Source organism: Ammospiza caudacuta, chromosome 8 (genome assembly GCF_027887145.1).
Source record: "Ammospiza caudacuta isolate bAmmCau1 chromosome 8, bAmmCau1.pri, whole genome shotgun sequence".
In the NCBI taxonomy this organism is placed as follows: Eukaryota; Metazoa; Chordata; class Aves; order Passeriformes; family Passerellidae; genus Ammospiza; species Ammospiza caudacuta.
Window position 1 is genome coordinate 42,535,781 of NC_080600.1, and position 16,148 is coordinate 42,551,928.

General features: G+C 46.1%; 1 protein-coding gene across 1 annotated transcript; it reads right to left on the reverse strand.

Annotated features, from left to right (window-relative positions):
- Positions 1 to 1,227: 1,227 nt before the first annotated feature.
- RND3 (Rho family GTPase 3) lies at positions 1,228 to 15,316 on the reverse strand. The gene is made up of 5 exons (XM_058809293.1): positions 15,134 to 15,316; positions 14,957 to 15,044; positions 8,487 to 8,596; positions 5,706 to 5,840; positions 1,228 to 3,260 (listed from the first exon to the last, which is right to left on the reverse strand). The coding sequence occupies exons 1-5, from the start codon at positions 15,281 to 15,283 to the stop codon at positions 3,009 to 3,011; spliced, it is 735 nt and encodes a 244-aa protein (XP_058665276.1). The 5' UTR covers positions 15,284 to 15,316; the 3' UTR covers positions 1,228 to 3,008.
- Positions 15,317 to 16,148: the final 832 nt, after the last annotated feature.

Below are 16,148 nucleotides of genomic sequence, written 5' to 3' on the forward strand. Positions count from 1 at the left end.
AGGAAAAGCAGCAGGAGCCTGGTGTGGGACCACAAGGGTTGGGATGAAGCCAAAAAGAGTGACCCAACTGCTCCTCCAGGTTTGCAGCTTTGATAAAAACACCACAAACCCTCCAAGAGGAGCCATTAACTGGGAAAAATCCTTTATGGAAAGAGGCTCCAGGGAAGGAGGAGTGGAGCTTTTCCTGCTGGCTCAATTTTGGGTCAGTGACCCACGAGCTGTGTTCAAATCCAGCACTCAAGGGCTCCTCGACCTGGCACAGAGGGAAACACCAAAGACACCTTCAGATGGCAACAACAGGGAGAATTTGGGTAATTAATTAACCCCTCACTCATTAATTACTCATTTATTACAGCACCTACAGAGCTGTTGGGTCATCGGGAACATCAGCACAGTCCCAAGGAAGAGGGAGATGAACTGCTGGGAATTCACAGATGGAATTCTGAGATGAGAGCACCACAGGGAGACAATTCCAACCTTTCCTGCCTGGACTGACACCAGCAGAAGCCCTCAGGAAGGGAGGATGAGCTGCAGGTTCTGTGTCCCAACAGGACACAGGAATTCCAGGACAACTCAGAATTCCAAGGATCTCTCAGAAGCACCAGCAACAGGAACAGATGGAAACATCAGAGATACCTTCAGATGGCAAGGACAGGGAGAGCTTGGATAATTAACTCCTCACTCATTAATTACAGCACCTACAGAGCTGCTGGGTCATCAGGAACACCAGGGCAGTCCCAGGGAACAGGAGATGGATGAACTGCTGAGAATTCTGAGATGAAGAACACCAGAGAGAGACAATTCCAAGCTTTCCTGCCTGGATTAACACCAGCAGAAGCCCTCAGGAAGGGAGGATAAACTGCAGGTTTTGTGTCCCAAAAGGACACAGGAATTCCAGGATAACTCAGAATTCCAAGGATCTCCCAGCAGTGCCAGCATCAGGAACAACCCTCGGCTGGGAATGAGTTTTTCTGGCAAAGAACAACCTGCAAGCTGACTTTGAAAATGTGAAAATTCAGCCTGAGAGGCAAAGCAAAGCAATGACCACGTGTTTGCTTTGCTCCTCTGCCTCTGGCATTTCTGGGAAACAACTCTGGAAACAAACCCACAGCAAAGTGGAAAATTTAATGCCCAAAAGGCTGTTGCAAGAGAAAGATTCCTATTCAACCCCCAGCACAATTATGCCCCAAAACACACAAACATTAATGAACTACCACACAAAGGCCATTTCCACTACAAGAAAATTCCTTTTTTTGTTTTTTTAATTCAAAGAAAAAAATGGCATTTTAATAAATACTGCAGAAACATTAACCAAACATACAAAGTGACTTCAACAATTAAAAAAAAAAGTAATGAATGTCCTGCTTTATAACAGTTATAACTTATTTTTCCACAATATTTAAATACAGAAAGAAGCACTTACCAGCTATTTTGTAATACTGCCCTAAGAGCACTGTTGCATCAGTTAAAAGCTTATTATGGTGGTCAAAAATGTCTTTTGTTTGTTTGTTTGTTTGTTTTTGTGGGAAATAACCAGAATGGGAGTGAGATTTGTCTTCTTTTCTCAGATGAAACAAAGTGCTGGGAACACACAGAACTGAGATTTAATTATGAGTTAGTTCATCTTTACCTTTGTACGAGTGAACAGAGCTTTTAAACACTTCAAAAATGAAGCATCACCATTGGGAATGAAATGCTTGTCCTCCACAAGCAAAAACCAGCCTGCTCAGAGCTTTGTCTCCTTCCTTTGGGAGAAGTTTGGTGAGTCAGGAAGAGTTGCAAACCATTGGAAAAGGCTGATTTAATTCAGTGTAACAACAGCAAAAAGGGATTGGACTGAACCAGTTCACCCCATTTCAGGATTTGGGGGGCTGGATACTTTTGTGTTAATCCTAAAACTAAGGGCAGTATCCAGTTCCCACTGGGGACCCCTTAAGGCCTCACAGTTCTTCAGACCCCTTTTCCTCCCCAAAATGAGGAGCACCACAAAAGGCTCTGCTGGCTCATTTGCAGGTTTTTGAGGGGTATTTTTGTGGTTTTTGTGTTTTGCAGTGAACCACATGCCAGAAGAGCATTTCTGTGCAGCTTTCTGCGGGATCCATGGGCTCTCCAGCTCCTGGGAGAAGCCCAGGGGGGTTTTTGGGGCTTCCCCAGGTGGGCAGTAAGGCTTTGGGAACGATCAGGGCTGGAAAACCACGAATCATTTGCCATCACAGCTCTCAGCACCTCCCACTTGAACCTACAGCAACGAGGCCACACAGAACACCAGCACTGGCACCAACTGCACTCCACATCACAACCACAACGAGGAACAGCCGAGTCAGAGCCCTGCAGGGCTGCTTTGCCCCCAACTCCCCTCCCCCCAAACTGCATCCATCTCATTGCCACGGGAACGCTGGGAATCCTCAAACACTTGTCTTCATCCCCACCGTGGATCAGCAAGGCAAAACTCCACAATTTTCCTCCAGGTGACACACACGGCCTCGGTATCCTCTCCATTTTCACAATCAGCTACTAAAAAAAAAAAAGAGATCAAATCCTTTGGAAAACCAACTCTAAGGTCACGGGGATAGTTCCTTAACGAGAAGGGCGTATTAATAACGTCTTCATTAAAAAAAATTATCCCAATAAAGTATTATTTGAATGAAATCAAAGTGGTAGCATCCAGGAGCAGAGCGCTACTAAAAGAAACAAGCACTGTCTATCACATCTCTCCTTTGCAGGGTTATTTTTCCAATCATTCTCTCTTCTCTCAGCACATTCAAACGTTTTCCCTTTTATTATTATTTTTTTGGCATTGTCTTCAACAGAAATTCCTGATGCCACCTCTCTCAGAGCCTTTTCTTCCTGCTGCTCAGTCCTTAAGTACAGTCTCACACAGCAGGAGAAGTCTCCACGAAAGCACTGGCAAAGCCCTCATTAAACACCCTGTGGCTGTGACTTCATTGAGCTCCAACCCCTCCTGGATCTTCCTCCTCCTCCTCCTCCTCCAGGAAATCCCAGCTCCTTCACATCACCGTGCAACTCTTGGCTTTGTCCTTTCTCAAGTCCGTGGCCACTGTGGACAGTTCTGGCCTGCCAGGCATGTGTGAAATTCGCTTCGTGGCCCTCTGAGATTTGTTTCGTTTCACATTTTTGTTTGTTTTGTTCACACACGCCAGGGTGGCGACGTGAAAAATGTCTCTGACACTGTTTTCTGACTGTAAGGCTGAGCATTCGATGTATGTGGCTGCTCCAATCTGTTTGGCCATATTTGCACCCTGAGGGGAAAAAGGAACATGTGATCAATACCAAGTTGTGCAAAATCCTCACAATTCCAGCTCTGTGCTGCTTCCCTGGAAAAGCCAAAGCTGACTTGGGAAAATAAACAGAGATTTGCTTCCAGGAGGAGTTAAACAAGTGTCCAAGCATTATCTGCTGTACTGATAAACAGAAATTGGGTGAGAAAAGGAGCTGAGTGACTGCTGCCTTTTCAGCAGTTTGACCTTAACCTGAATCTGGGAAATTCCTGGAAAATCTGGCAGCTGAAATCTCCAAAGAGAAATTATGATTCTGTGCCTTAAGGAATGAGCAGCTGCCCTGAGCTGGAGCAGAGCTCCCATTCCAGCTCTAGGAAGAGGGCAAAGTTCTCAGGGAAAAGTATTCTGGGAGAGTTCTATCAACTCCCTGACAGGGAACACAGGAAAGAAAGGGAAAAAGAACATGAGGGGTTATAGGAGCCCTTCTTTAGTGATTTTAAGAAGTCAGAGCAGGGATTTTTGTTCCAGCAGCACAAGGCAAACAACCCAACACGTGACAGATGACAACAGCCCAGGATCCCATGGTGGATTTTGCTACTGGAACACAATACAGCATTATGTGAAAAACCAGGAGTTGTTCCAAGGGAATTTGATTTCTGAGGGGTGAATCTTTACTAAGTTACAAAAACCAACCACAGCCTTGATTTTGCTACTGGAACACAATACAGCATTAAGCAAAAACAAGGGAGTTGTTGCAAGGGAAATTTGATTTCTGAGGGATGAATTACAAAATCCAACCAAGTCCTTGAGGTGCCACTCCCGTGGCTGCCTTCAGTCCCTCAGTGCCAGCCTGATGACACCAATCCCTGGGCACCCGGCCTCCTGTTTGCCCTGCAGTGATGCAGCCCCTTATCAGTGGCAGAGGGGAGAGGCTTGATAAGGCAGCAGGAGCTGGTGGGAGCAGCCCTCCCCACAGTCAAACAGCTCAGCTGAGCCTCAGAAATGTTTGCTCAGGTGGAGCTGCCCGCAGTGGGAGGCTGGAGCAGGGTGTCACCAGCCTGTCCTTACCCTCCCAGGGCTTCCTGCTGGAGTTCACAGGAATTGTAGCCATGATATTTTGTGGAAAATTCTTTCCTTAGGATTTTTCCTCCTGAGAGGCCTCAGGAACAAAATGCAAGCAATGGTTATCTGCTGCTGTGGGATGCAACAGGTGCATCTGGGATTGGGCTCATGTGGTTGTTTCTAATTAATGGCCAATCACAGCTGGCTCGGACTCTCTGGTCAGTCACAAACCTTTGTTATTCATTCCTTCTTTTTCTATTCTTAGCTAGCCTTCTGATTAAATCCTTTCTTCTATTCTTTCAGTATAGTTTTAATATAATATATATAGTAAAATAATCAATCAGCCTTCTGAAGCACAGAGTCAGATCCTCATCTCTCCCCTCATCCAAGAACCCCTGTGAACACACCCCACAAGGAACGGGAAAGCTCTGACTCCATTCCAGGCAAGGGGATTTAGAAAAAGCTGTGTCCTCTGTGTTCAGCTGACTCCTGCTCCTCAGGGGGACAGGCTGAGCTGAGAATCCAGGGGAAAAATCCACCTGCCAGCAGAGTTTCGATCACTCCCATGGAAAGAGCTGATTTTACTGAAGTCCTGCCATTTTCCAGTGTAAACATGCTGCATCCTTAGTAACCCCACACCAGGAGCTGCTGCTGCTTTGGAAAACATGAGGGAGAAACCACCCCAAACTGGTTGCTAAAGCCACTGAGGTGATTGGTGCAGGTGCCACTGTGCCTCCCACAGGGTGATTCAGCTGCCATGAATGATCACACACATGTGAGTAACAAAGGGAAGCTCACCTCAGAGCAGCTTCCCTGCTCCTCACACCCTGCTCTCCCCATGACCTGATTCCTTTCCCTTTTCTCTCCTCTAATGCCTGCCTCCAAACTTCTCCCTTCCCCAAGAGCAAAGACTCATCAAGAATTAAGATGCCTTCTGGTGCTGCTGCACCTTCAGAAGGACAGACAAGAGGTTTTTTAAGGAACTGGGGACAGACTATACTCCTGTCTATAATGTCATGATTCTAAAGTCAAACAACATTCAAATCTCAAGTCTGCAGACAGCAATTTTTCCAATTTGTCAGTGAATAAACAGGACGTGTCACCTTTTAGCTACATTTTTGGTGTGTGCAAGCCCAGAGCAGCAGGAAGTTTTTAACAACTCACCCAAAAAGCAATTTGCAACCAAAAAGCCAACAATTTACGATGTTTAAAGGGATGATTTCATGATGTCTTGCGGGGCTGCAGGATTTCCTTTGGTGCTAAACAGTTTTCAAACCAAGGCAAATCCGCCTTTTAGGCTGCACTGGTGTCATCATGAGGGAGAAGCTGCCACAGTGAGGGCTCCAGTGACAGAAAAGGGGTTTTTGTTCCCTCCTGGAGGGCAGCAAAGGAGGTGGCCCCTACCTGGTCGTAGGACACGGGGGTCTGCCTGTGGTTGGAGAGCTCCACCAGCGTGCTGACGTCGGTGCGCAGGTCCGACTTGCAGCCCACCAGCAGCATCTTGGTGTTGGGGCAGAACTCCTGGATCTCCCCTTTCCACTGCAAAATTCCAAGTTTTGTTAATTGCTGCAATGCTGAGAATTTCAGACTTTCTGCGTTGTCAGGCACTAAACCCCAAGAGAACACTACGTGTGACCTGAGGCCGTGGAGAAAGCTTCCAAAATTGAAAATTTGAATTCTAAAATTATAGGAGTGTAGTTTGATTAAAAGTGTGCAATATCACACAGTAGAAAACTTAAGAATTTAAAGTTTTACAATATAGTAATATATATATATAAAACAAGATAAAAGTTTTAAGACAAAAGCTAGTCCTTCTTCATGGGTTTGGGTGGTATTGTGTAATTAGATAAAAAATCCACATTACGAGCCACGAATAGTTAGTTATTAAGTTACAAATAAAAAGAATTTAGGTGTCTATTTAAACTATTTATTTTTAATACTTTAAATTAAATTTAATAATTATTTAAGTATTATATTTAAACACTATTACATTTTATATTTATAAAATAGTTAATATTTAAATATGATATATTATATTTACATATATAATATATAGTATATAATATATAATATATAACATATAACATAACATATAATATATAATATATAATATATTATATATTATATATAACATACAATATATAATATACAATATATAATATGCTTTATTTAAATATAATATTAAAATTAAATGTAATAATTATTTAATTTCTTATTTAGCTAGTTTATCCTTAAAAAACCTTGTAAAACAAGAAACAGAACTCCACTTTTAGTTTGCTAAACTAAAATACTGTAGAATTCACAGTTTGTACAACGGTGATACAAATAAAAACTAAAAAACATCCAAGTCCAAACAAAAACTACAATCTCACACATTTAATCCTGACCCTAACAAAATAAAAAGATAAAACTCAACAGTTAATGTTTAAATCCAAAGAAGCAATGGGTAACAACTTTAATCAGTCCTGACGTCCCGGGCTGAAATATTTTTATGTAATAAAAATTTGCCTTCAAGGTAATTTGTTGAAGGCATCAGCTCCAGCAGAACTTGGCCAAGGATGAAATCCTCCTATCTCACACACTCATGAATTCCACTGGCTTACTAATCAGGAGGGAACGAGCTGAGATAATGCACCCACATGAGCAAAGGTTTGCAGAGCTGCTGTTTCTCACACCCAGCCCCAGCAGAAATGCTGTCCCCACCTTCAGCTGCACAACCACAGCACCTGCAGGGCTAAATGTGGGTTTATTGCTGCATTGTCACCCCCAAAACTACACAAATGTGGGTTTATTGCTACATTGTCACCCCCAAAACTACACAAATGTGGGTTTACTGCTGCATTGTCACCCCCAAAACTACAAACTGTGGGTTTATTGCTGCATTGTCACCCCCAAAACTACAAACTGTGGGTTTATTGCTGCATTGTCACCCCCAAAACTACAAACTGTGGGTTTACTGCTGCATTGTCACCCCCAAAACTACAAAATGTGGGTTTACTGCTGCATTGTCACCCCCAAAACTACACAAATGTGGGTTTATTGTTACATCCTCACCCCTAAAACTACACAAATGTGGGTTTATTGTTACATCCTCACCCCTAAAACTACACAAATGTGGGTTTATTGCTGCATTGTCACCCCCAAAACTACACAAATGTGGGTTTACTGCTGCATTCTCACCCCTAAAACTACACAAATCTGTCCCAGGTAAACAGCAAGGAGCCCCACAGACAGAACTTGGGATAAATTCATTGGGTTTCATCCTTTTGCAAGGTTATGTTGAGAACTCAAAGCCAAGACTTCACATCATAATCCAAACAGATGATACTCCCTAAAATTTAAGGCTGTAATTTGGGTTTAAAAGCATTGTAAGTAAAATCTCTTGCAGAATTAAGTAACCAGCGTCAGCAGGGACAGAAAAACCACAGCTCTGGATGCTTTTTGATAAAGAGAGAAGTTTTGAAGTATTTTTTGTGGGCTATTCGGAGCATTGTAAGGCACTTTATCCCAGTGGGACAAGAACCACTGGCCCCAGCCTCAGACAAAAAGGAACTTCAGGTCATTGAGCCCCAAACCCACCACAGTGAAGCTGAGTCATGCTCAGCAGCCAAGGAGAGGACCAGGACCACCCTGCAAACACAGAGCTGATTATGAAATTCTGTGTTTGAGCTGGTGGGAAGTGTGACACAAGCCGGGACCAGTGATCTCATGAAGGGCTTGGGGCAGGGCTGCATTTCTGTGCCACTGCAAGCCCTGCTGGTGCCTTCCAGAGGCATTTGTCACTGCTCCTTCACACGTCAGCCTCACAGATTATGTAAGGCCGTGGCAGAAGTCCAAAATTTGGCAGATAATTTTTACCCAGCAAAGTTCCCCAATGCTGTTACAGGAACATGTGAGATACAATTTCTCACAGCACCTCACACCACCCTCAACAATTCCTTGCTGTCTCAGGGCTGAGGAATGAGAATTTCCTTCAGCTCCAAGTGTCCATTAGCGAGTTTTTGTTTTCAATTAACATCCACCCCTTACAAACAAATGACCTCGAATTAAAGCAGCCTCCTGTCATCGCTCCATTTAAAGGAACTAAGTGGAAGTTTCCAGAGCAGGAACAGCACCACCGCAGGGGGATTTCAAGCTGAGCTTGTCCAGCAGAGCTCTGTGCTCAGGGCTTGCTCCAACACTTGCCTTTTTTAGGACACTGTCCAGGGTTTCTGGCCGACTGATGTCAAAGCAGATCAGCACAGCGTCGGAGTCGGGGTAGGAGAGCGGGCGCACGTTGTCGTAGTAGGGAGAGCCTGCAGGGAAAACAAACAAACATCTCCTTTAATTGCTGCTTTCCTCATCCACACAGCCCGGACAGGCTTCCAGAGACAGCCCCCCAGTGATCCATCACCCACCAAAGGTTTGGGGTGCTCCCAAGGAGAGGCAAACACTCCGCTCAACTTCAAGGCCCCGCGTTAAGCCACAGGAGAACAAACCCTCCAACCCCAAAAAGGCTTTTTCCAAAGCAGACTTGAAATTCCTCAGCTTGGATTTGTCTCACAGTTAATTTAAAACAAATAGCTCCAAGTGCAAAAAGCATCTTTAGCTGTCACACTGGCAATGTTTAGAAGAAACTCTTGCTTCAAATTAAAGAACTTGTTGCAGGAAACAGATTTCCAGCAGGGAAAAATCCCAATCCCGTAGGCAGGCACTCAAGTTATTTGTCACAAAAAGCCTCATTAATCTGTAAACCAATAAAGCTTGCAATAAATGTTTATGTTTGGCCCATAAACCAGATTTTTATCAACAAGATCAAAGCTAATTTAGTAATCTGGGGGAACAGATGTAGGTACAGTGCTGCTCTTTGTGCTTGTTTTACTTGCAGGCCTGTGGAGGGATTCTCTGTTTTCTTTAACAACAATCATGATGTGAAAAGTTAAAATCTGTCCAGAGTTAAAAGCTGTAATTTAATGATCTGGTGAATCTGGCAACAGGTTTGGGGGAGAAAGAAAAGAAAAAAAATCTTCGATATTTCTACGAAGTTGCTCAACCACCATTAGTTTGGCCTTAAATGTGCTGAGCTTCACTTCCTGAAGAAAATACATTTCTTAATGCATTTAAAAGAAAACTTAAACCAGTTCGGTGGTCCAACAGGGCAAGAGAATGGGCAGCTTAAAATTCATTTTCTCAGCCACTGTACATCCTTATCTCTGTAAATCCTAAAATAGAGCAGCCCCTAAAACACAGAATGGAACACCCCCCACAAAAACCCAGCTTGCAGGAGTTTGGGGGTTATCAGCTCATTATCCCAGGGATTTCCCAGCTCTCCAGAACTAATTGGCTGCAAGGTCCGTGATTATTAACTGGATTAGAGGAATGGCTCAGGTTTTGCCCTGACAGACAGCTCAGGCTGTTGCACAAGGAATGGTGTGAAGGGCTCGCAGATGACTTCACTTGGAAGGCTGCTCCTGCACGGGAAAGGAGGCAAGAATCCCAGGAATGTTGTTTTTGAAATGAGGAATAACACATGGGGAGTGAAGCATTACCAAAGTAGGTAGCAGAAGGTAATTTGGTGAACGAGAAGGATTTAATTCGAATGCTCATCTCTGTAAATGATGTCAATCTGACAGAGCTGTCAGAAAAGGCTCTTCACACCCCACTTCAGCTGAATTCAGCACAAATGACACGTTGGGAACAAATCTCAGCGAGGTGACCCGGAGTTAACTCCTCTCTGCAGCTATCAATGAGCATTTCCCAGTGCTAATTACAGCCCAGCATCGCTACTGCAGCCCTGTCCTGCAGCCCCAGGGCCGGGTTATTCACCGCGGAGCCCCGGGCTGGGTTATTTGTCCTGGGCAGGAGGAGCTGCAGCACCGAGTGGCACTCGGAGCCACCTGGGTGGCATTAAAGCGCTGCTGAGCTCCAGCAGGCAAGGGCAGCACTGAGGGAGCCCTTAATGGGTGCTGGCTACAAAGGAGTCTCAGCAAAGCCTCACCCAGAAACTCATTCCTCACACAAATACCTCCGGGCTCACTCAGCAGCTCCAGGGATCCCATTTATGTCCAGGACATGGATTTGTGCTCAGAGTCCCCACCTCCAGCCCTGAGACTCCTTCCCACCCCTGCTTTGCTTGGAAGGTTTTTCTTCCCCCCCCCCCCCCTTTGAATTTCTCCTATTGCAGATGCTGAGCTGGAATAAAAGCACTTTGAGCAAGCTTAGGAGGGACATTCCCCAGCTTTTCTCCAGGCTGGTGTGTGGCAGAACAAACAGAGCCCATTTCAACTCCTGGAGCTGCAGGACCCACAAAGGAAATTTCCTGCTCTCATTTAGAAGCAAAGCTTTATTCCTGTGCAAATAAAGAGGGGCTGCAGCCCTCACTGTGCAGGCCTATTCAAGCTGGCATTTCCATGCCTTTGCCCAGAGAAACCCTCAGAAGGCAGGAATGTGAGGAATGAGGCTCGCTCAAGTCTGAACAGACAACCCCAGCACAGCCCAGCCAGGCTGCTCCCTCTTTTTCATGTTCCTCTGCAGATCTGAAGCCGTGCCAACCCTCGAAAACAGAAGGAGAATGTGGAACTGGAGCCATGGTATTTGTGGGGAGAGAGAAAAAAAAAAATTAAAAAAAAGCGCCTATTTGTGTTTGGGATTCTGTTCCTGCAAAATAAAACATTTTTGGCAAGGACAACATGGGTGGTTTTTCAGTCTTATCAAGGAGCTGCTGATAAGGCTGTAGTTCATTTTCCTTTGTGCTGGACATTTATTCCAGCTGCAATCCTCCTATTTTTTAATTTGTTTGGCATCTTCAATCATTTCAGCCAAAAATACTTGCAACATTAAGGATGGTCTGCTTTGGAAACCTTATGTTTCATGCAGAGTCCAACAAAAATTCAGCTTTTAGTCTGAAATAAAACCCCTCCCCAGCAATACGGTTGGGTTTGGCCTAGAGGGGATGCCAAGCTCAGCTTTAAATATTCCTATCTTAATAAAGAACAGAATTACATCATTAAAAGCTGAAGAATATTTAATTTTGGGGTGGTTTAGCACCACTTGAAGGTGCTGGATGGGGGAGAGGTGTTTGGCTGGAAGATGCAGAGGCACCAGGAGGGTTCAGCTGCACATCCTGAGGCAGGAGGGCTCAGTAACAGGCAGGATTTTCCTATTTCCACACCAGCAAGCAGCCACCAGGAATTAGGCTTTGGAGCCTTTTGGAGCCCAGTCAAGTGAAAGAACAACAGATGAACAGCAGCATTCTCACTCCCAAACCCTTGGGCTCACTAATTATCCCAGAAATCACAGCAAACACTGCCTGCTCCTAGGAGCTGATTCAGGGCTGATGGTTTCCCTCCTTCAAAAAAAAAAAACCCAAAAAACCTGCACTGAAAATCCACCTCAACCATCCCAGTTTATCTCCAAGCACAGAGATATCACAATATTCACAATTTTTTGTAGGATCACGCCTCCAGGGGAAAACTTTGGGAGAGCACTTGGCATTCCCAGGTATCAATTCTAACTAATTCACTTGTAAAAGTAATAAGAAAACCCTGCTAAGATGGGCCATTGAAACCAGAATTCAACAAGAGAACTTGGAGGCAAAGACAGCAACTGGACTTTTCCTTTGCAGTCCTTACTGCCAGGGAATTTGGGGAATTAGCAACTTTAATTCCTCCAAGTTTCAGCTTTCTCCTGAAAGGTTTCAGCACGAAACTTTCCAATTAATTTCTGTTGGTATATGGACACTGAGCACATTGTATACAGCAAAAATCACAGCAAAACCAACTTGACTCTCAGCCCCAAGGCCCTTCTGGATTTAATTACTCGCTAATCCCCAGCAGTTGTAAGTATTTCTGGCCCTGTTGAGAATTATTTTATTGGTTCAAGCAATAAAGAAACCCCCTAAAATACATTTTAGGGAGACACAGGTATGTACACTTAACTAATGGCATTTCTAAGCCACGGCTGCTGCTGTCCCAGCAAGAAATACAAATATCAAAGGAGCAAAAAAAAACTTGATAAATGCAGATTAGATGGTAGATAAAGGCAGCTAATGCAGATTTTTCTCCTTCACAGTGGCCCTGAAAGTACCAGATGAAGCTTTAACCTGGAGAAACTTTTAATATTCCACCTCACACAAGAACAGAGCTCCCAAACAGCTCAAGACCACCACATGTTACCACAGAGCAGAGTAATTTATGGTGTAGTGAGATTGCAACCAGACATTCCTGCTTTGAGAGAGGGCTGGTAGTCCCAAACCCCATTGAAATTCTACTTGGCAAGTGCTTCCCTTAATGCTGTGGCTAATTTAAATCCTTCTAATGACTTGCAGAACTAGACAGCACCAGCAGACATTTGAATAATGAACCTCCCCGTTCCATTCCACTCTTACTTGTCCCATATTCCTATGGGCAAATCCAAGGTGCAACAACAACTCCCCAATGAATTTTCAATTTTCTATCAGTTGCATGACACCTACAAGTTCTCTGGCAAAAACACATTATTGTCATTGGTATATAAAGAATTACAGACCAAAACTGTGGCACAGCAGGGCCTGTTCTCACCCTCACACAGCTATTTTAACCAATGGCCACAGCTTTTCTGATTTTCCCAGGGAGCAAAGAAGGAGTTGGAGGTGGCAGTACATCCAAAGGATTCACTGCAAAACCTAATTATCAACTTTGATTCAAGGCTGTTAAATGCTCCCAGTTAAAAAAAAAAAAAAAAAAAAAAAAAAAAAAAAAAAAAAGAGTTAAAGATGAATACAAAATACTGATTGAGTCATCCTGGAAGTATCTGCAGCATATTCCAAAAAAACCTCAATTGAACAGCATCTTTTCCCCCTCCCAAGAGAGCGGGGAACCTGCAGCCACCACCTCCCGTGCTGCAATGATCAGCCATCTTTTGAAGTTAATTGGATTTAGTCCTGCTTTAAAAACGCCATTCAGACATCTCTTCCAACTCAGTAGAGGAGCAGGACAAAGACTTGTAAAAATTAAATTACCAAGACTTTCAGATAAGGCTAAAACACTCCCTTATCTTCTGCCGTCTGTTATCTGCTGATGAGATTTTGCTCCGGGTTAATGGGCTTGGGCAGAGCCGGGTTTTTGCCCTGGCTGGGAAGGGATGTTGGTCTCGGAGCCAGAATTCCTCATGCAGAGTCCCACAGCCAGAGGATCCACTCAGCAAAACCAAGCACTGGGGCTTTTCAAGCATCTCCTCTTCACTTTGGGTGTCACACAAATCACCCACTTGGTCCCAAGCTTCTGACTCAGCCTCATTTGCTCTGAGTTCCAGGACACAGGACAAAGGCTGGCAGGTGTTTTTTCTTCCACTGCTTTTGTCTTTTGAAGTGCTAGGGAATATTTCATTCCATGGGTGTCTCCAGCCTCTGACAAACAGATTCCAAACCTTCCCACGTTCCAGCCCGCGTGTGCGCTGTATGTTTAATAAAGATAACATTTTCCAAAATAACTAATAATTTTTAATAAGCCCTTGCTCCATAGTTCCAGGCAGCTTAGTAATCAGCATGAAAGCTCCAACCAGACATACTCCAGAAATCTGCAAGTCTCACTTGGCATAAGATGAAGAAAAAAAAGAAATCAGCTCAGAGCAAAGCTGATACTGGTTGTGGGCAGAGGCTGCCTTTTCCCAGTAATCGTGTTGCAAGAATTTGGAATCGTTTCCTCAACAGCAAGAGGGAAGCCAACCCGCCGCCTAAACTCCTCTTTTAAACAGGGATTAACATTTTCATTCCTGGTAAAAGAGCTGCTGTCGCACTGAGCTGAGGAGGAACTGCCGGGTCCAAATTCAGCATTAACGAGCCATCTACACAGAGAACGAGAGGCACTGCGTGTTCTGCCAAGTTCCCGCAGGTTTTTTTGCCAATCAGCTCTGCAGATGATGTTGATGCACACCTCTGGTGATAATGGATCCTGGTGTCATTCCCCCCTGGACATCCTGGACCGGCTCCCCACGCTCCTCTCCAGCACTGAGGCAGCGATTTTGGGGTGCTCCCTCACCCCCTGGCTGTGTGCGCAGCCCAATTATCCAAATTATCAACGACAGGCGGATCTAGAGGAGCTCCTGTCTCAACACGCGAGCAGAGCCAGCCAAACACCAAACCCCTCAACCTCGGAGCCGTCTGAGCCGGTTTCCTCCAGGTAAAACTGGAAGAATGAAGAGCCTGATGGGGAAAGGACGTGAGGGAAAGGATGGTTCCCTCCGCATCCCAGAGAATCAGAGACTAATTCTAAAGGTTTTCCCTAAAAGCCGTTCCTGGCCTCAGACACTCTCTAGGACACTGAAAAGTGCTGTGTTTTGTAAAAAACCAAGGAGGCATTAAGGAGGCCAGCAGGAGCTCCAAAGCGAGCTGAAATAATTCCCCATTAGCACATAAACACCTTTTCCCTCTCCTGTGAGGCCAAACGGGGCGTGCAGGCAGCAGAGCAGCCCAGGCACCTCCGGAGCTCCCCAGAAAGCTCCTTCCAGCCAGGCAGGTGAGAACACATTCCCCTGCAATGCTGACAAACCGCTTCCCGGAGCCTTGCCCACACCCTCAGCCAAGCACATCCCGCAAGGATAGCTGAGATTTTTGTAAAAAGCCGTCAGAAGCCGCCGCATGCGGAGCCCGGCAGCCCCGATCCCCCCCGAATCGCCGGGATGCGAACGGGAGCGCTCACCCGAGGTGTCCCAGAGGCTGAGCTCGATGCGCTGCGTGTCGATCTCGAAGCTGGCCGTGTAGTTCTCGAACACGGTGGGGACGTAGCTCTGCCGGGAGAGAGCGCACGGTCAGCCCGCGCCCATCGCCGCCGCCCCGGCCCCGAGCCCGGCCCCAGCCCCGCTCCCGTCCCGCGCACCTCGGGGAAGCAGTCCTTGGCAAAGACGTGGAGCAGCGCCGTCTTCCCGCACTGGCTGTCCCCCACCACCACGATCTTGCACTTCACGTTCTGGTTGGGATCCATCACCGCCTTGCTCGATAACTTCTGGCTCGCTCTTCTTTCCTTCATTGATCTCCCCTTAGTCCCTCCGGCCGGCCACAACAGAAGAGAGGAAAAAAAAAAAAAAAAAAAAAACCAAAACCAGCCAAAAAAAACCAAACCACACCCCGGCTCCTCGAGAAAAAAAAAAAAAAAAAAAAAAAAAAAAAGCAAAAATAATGTAAAAAGCACAATAAAGCCGATGCGGTGGAGGAGGCAGAGCCGCGGACGCGCCGCCGCCCGCCCGCCGGTCCCGCGCTCACTGCTTTGTCCCCCCGCCGCCCTCCCCTATTTATAGCCTCGCGGCCGCCAATCACCACCCGCCGCCGCCAGGGCCACGCCCCCATGGAGCGCCGTGGGGCAGTGCGCCCCCTAGGGGAGCCGGGGGACACTGAGGGGGGCCCGGCGCCCTCAGAGCGATCGGGGCCGTAAAGGAGGGGGCTGCGGTGGTTATCGAGGGATTTTATCTGTGAATGTCGGCGGTGGGAAAGGGAACGGCGGCATCTGGGGCTGTGCGGCCTCCGGAGGTGGTCCGGTGTCCCTCAGTGGGTGCCCAGTGCCTCGGGCTGGGATGAGGGATGGTGGGGGGAGCTGAGGAGAGCAGGGGGCTGAGGGGGATGAGGGGAATGAGGAGGGATGAGACAGTGAGAAGGAAGGGCTGAAAAAGGATGAGGAGAACTGAGGAAGGATGAGGAGAGCTGAGAAGGGATGAGGAAAGCTGAAAGGGATGGTGCTTGTGATGGTGGGCAAAGGGGCTTTCCCCTCAAAACATGGTCACAAGGAGTGTGTCAGGATATCACACAAACGCAGAATCATGGGATACTCCGAGTGGGAAGGGACCCACAGGATCATGGATCCAACCCCTGTCCCTGCACAGACACCCCAAAATCCCACC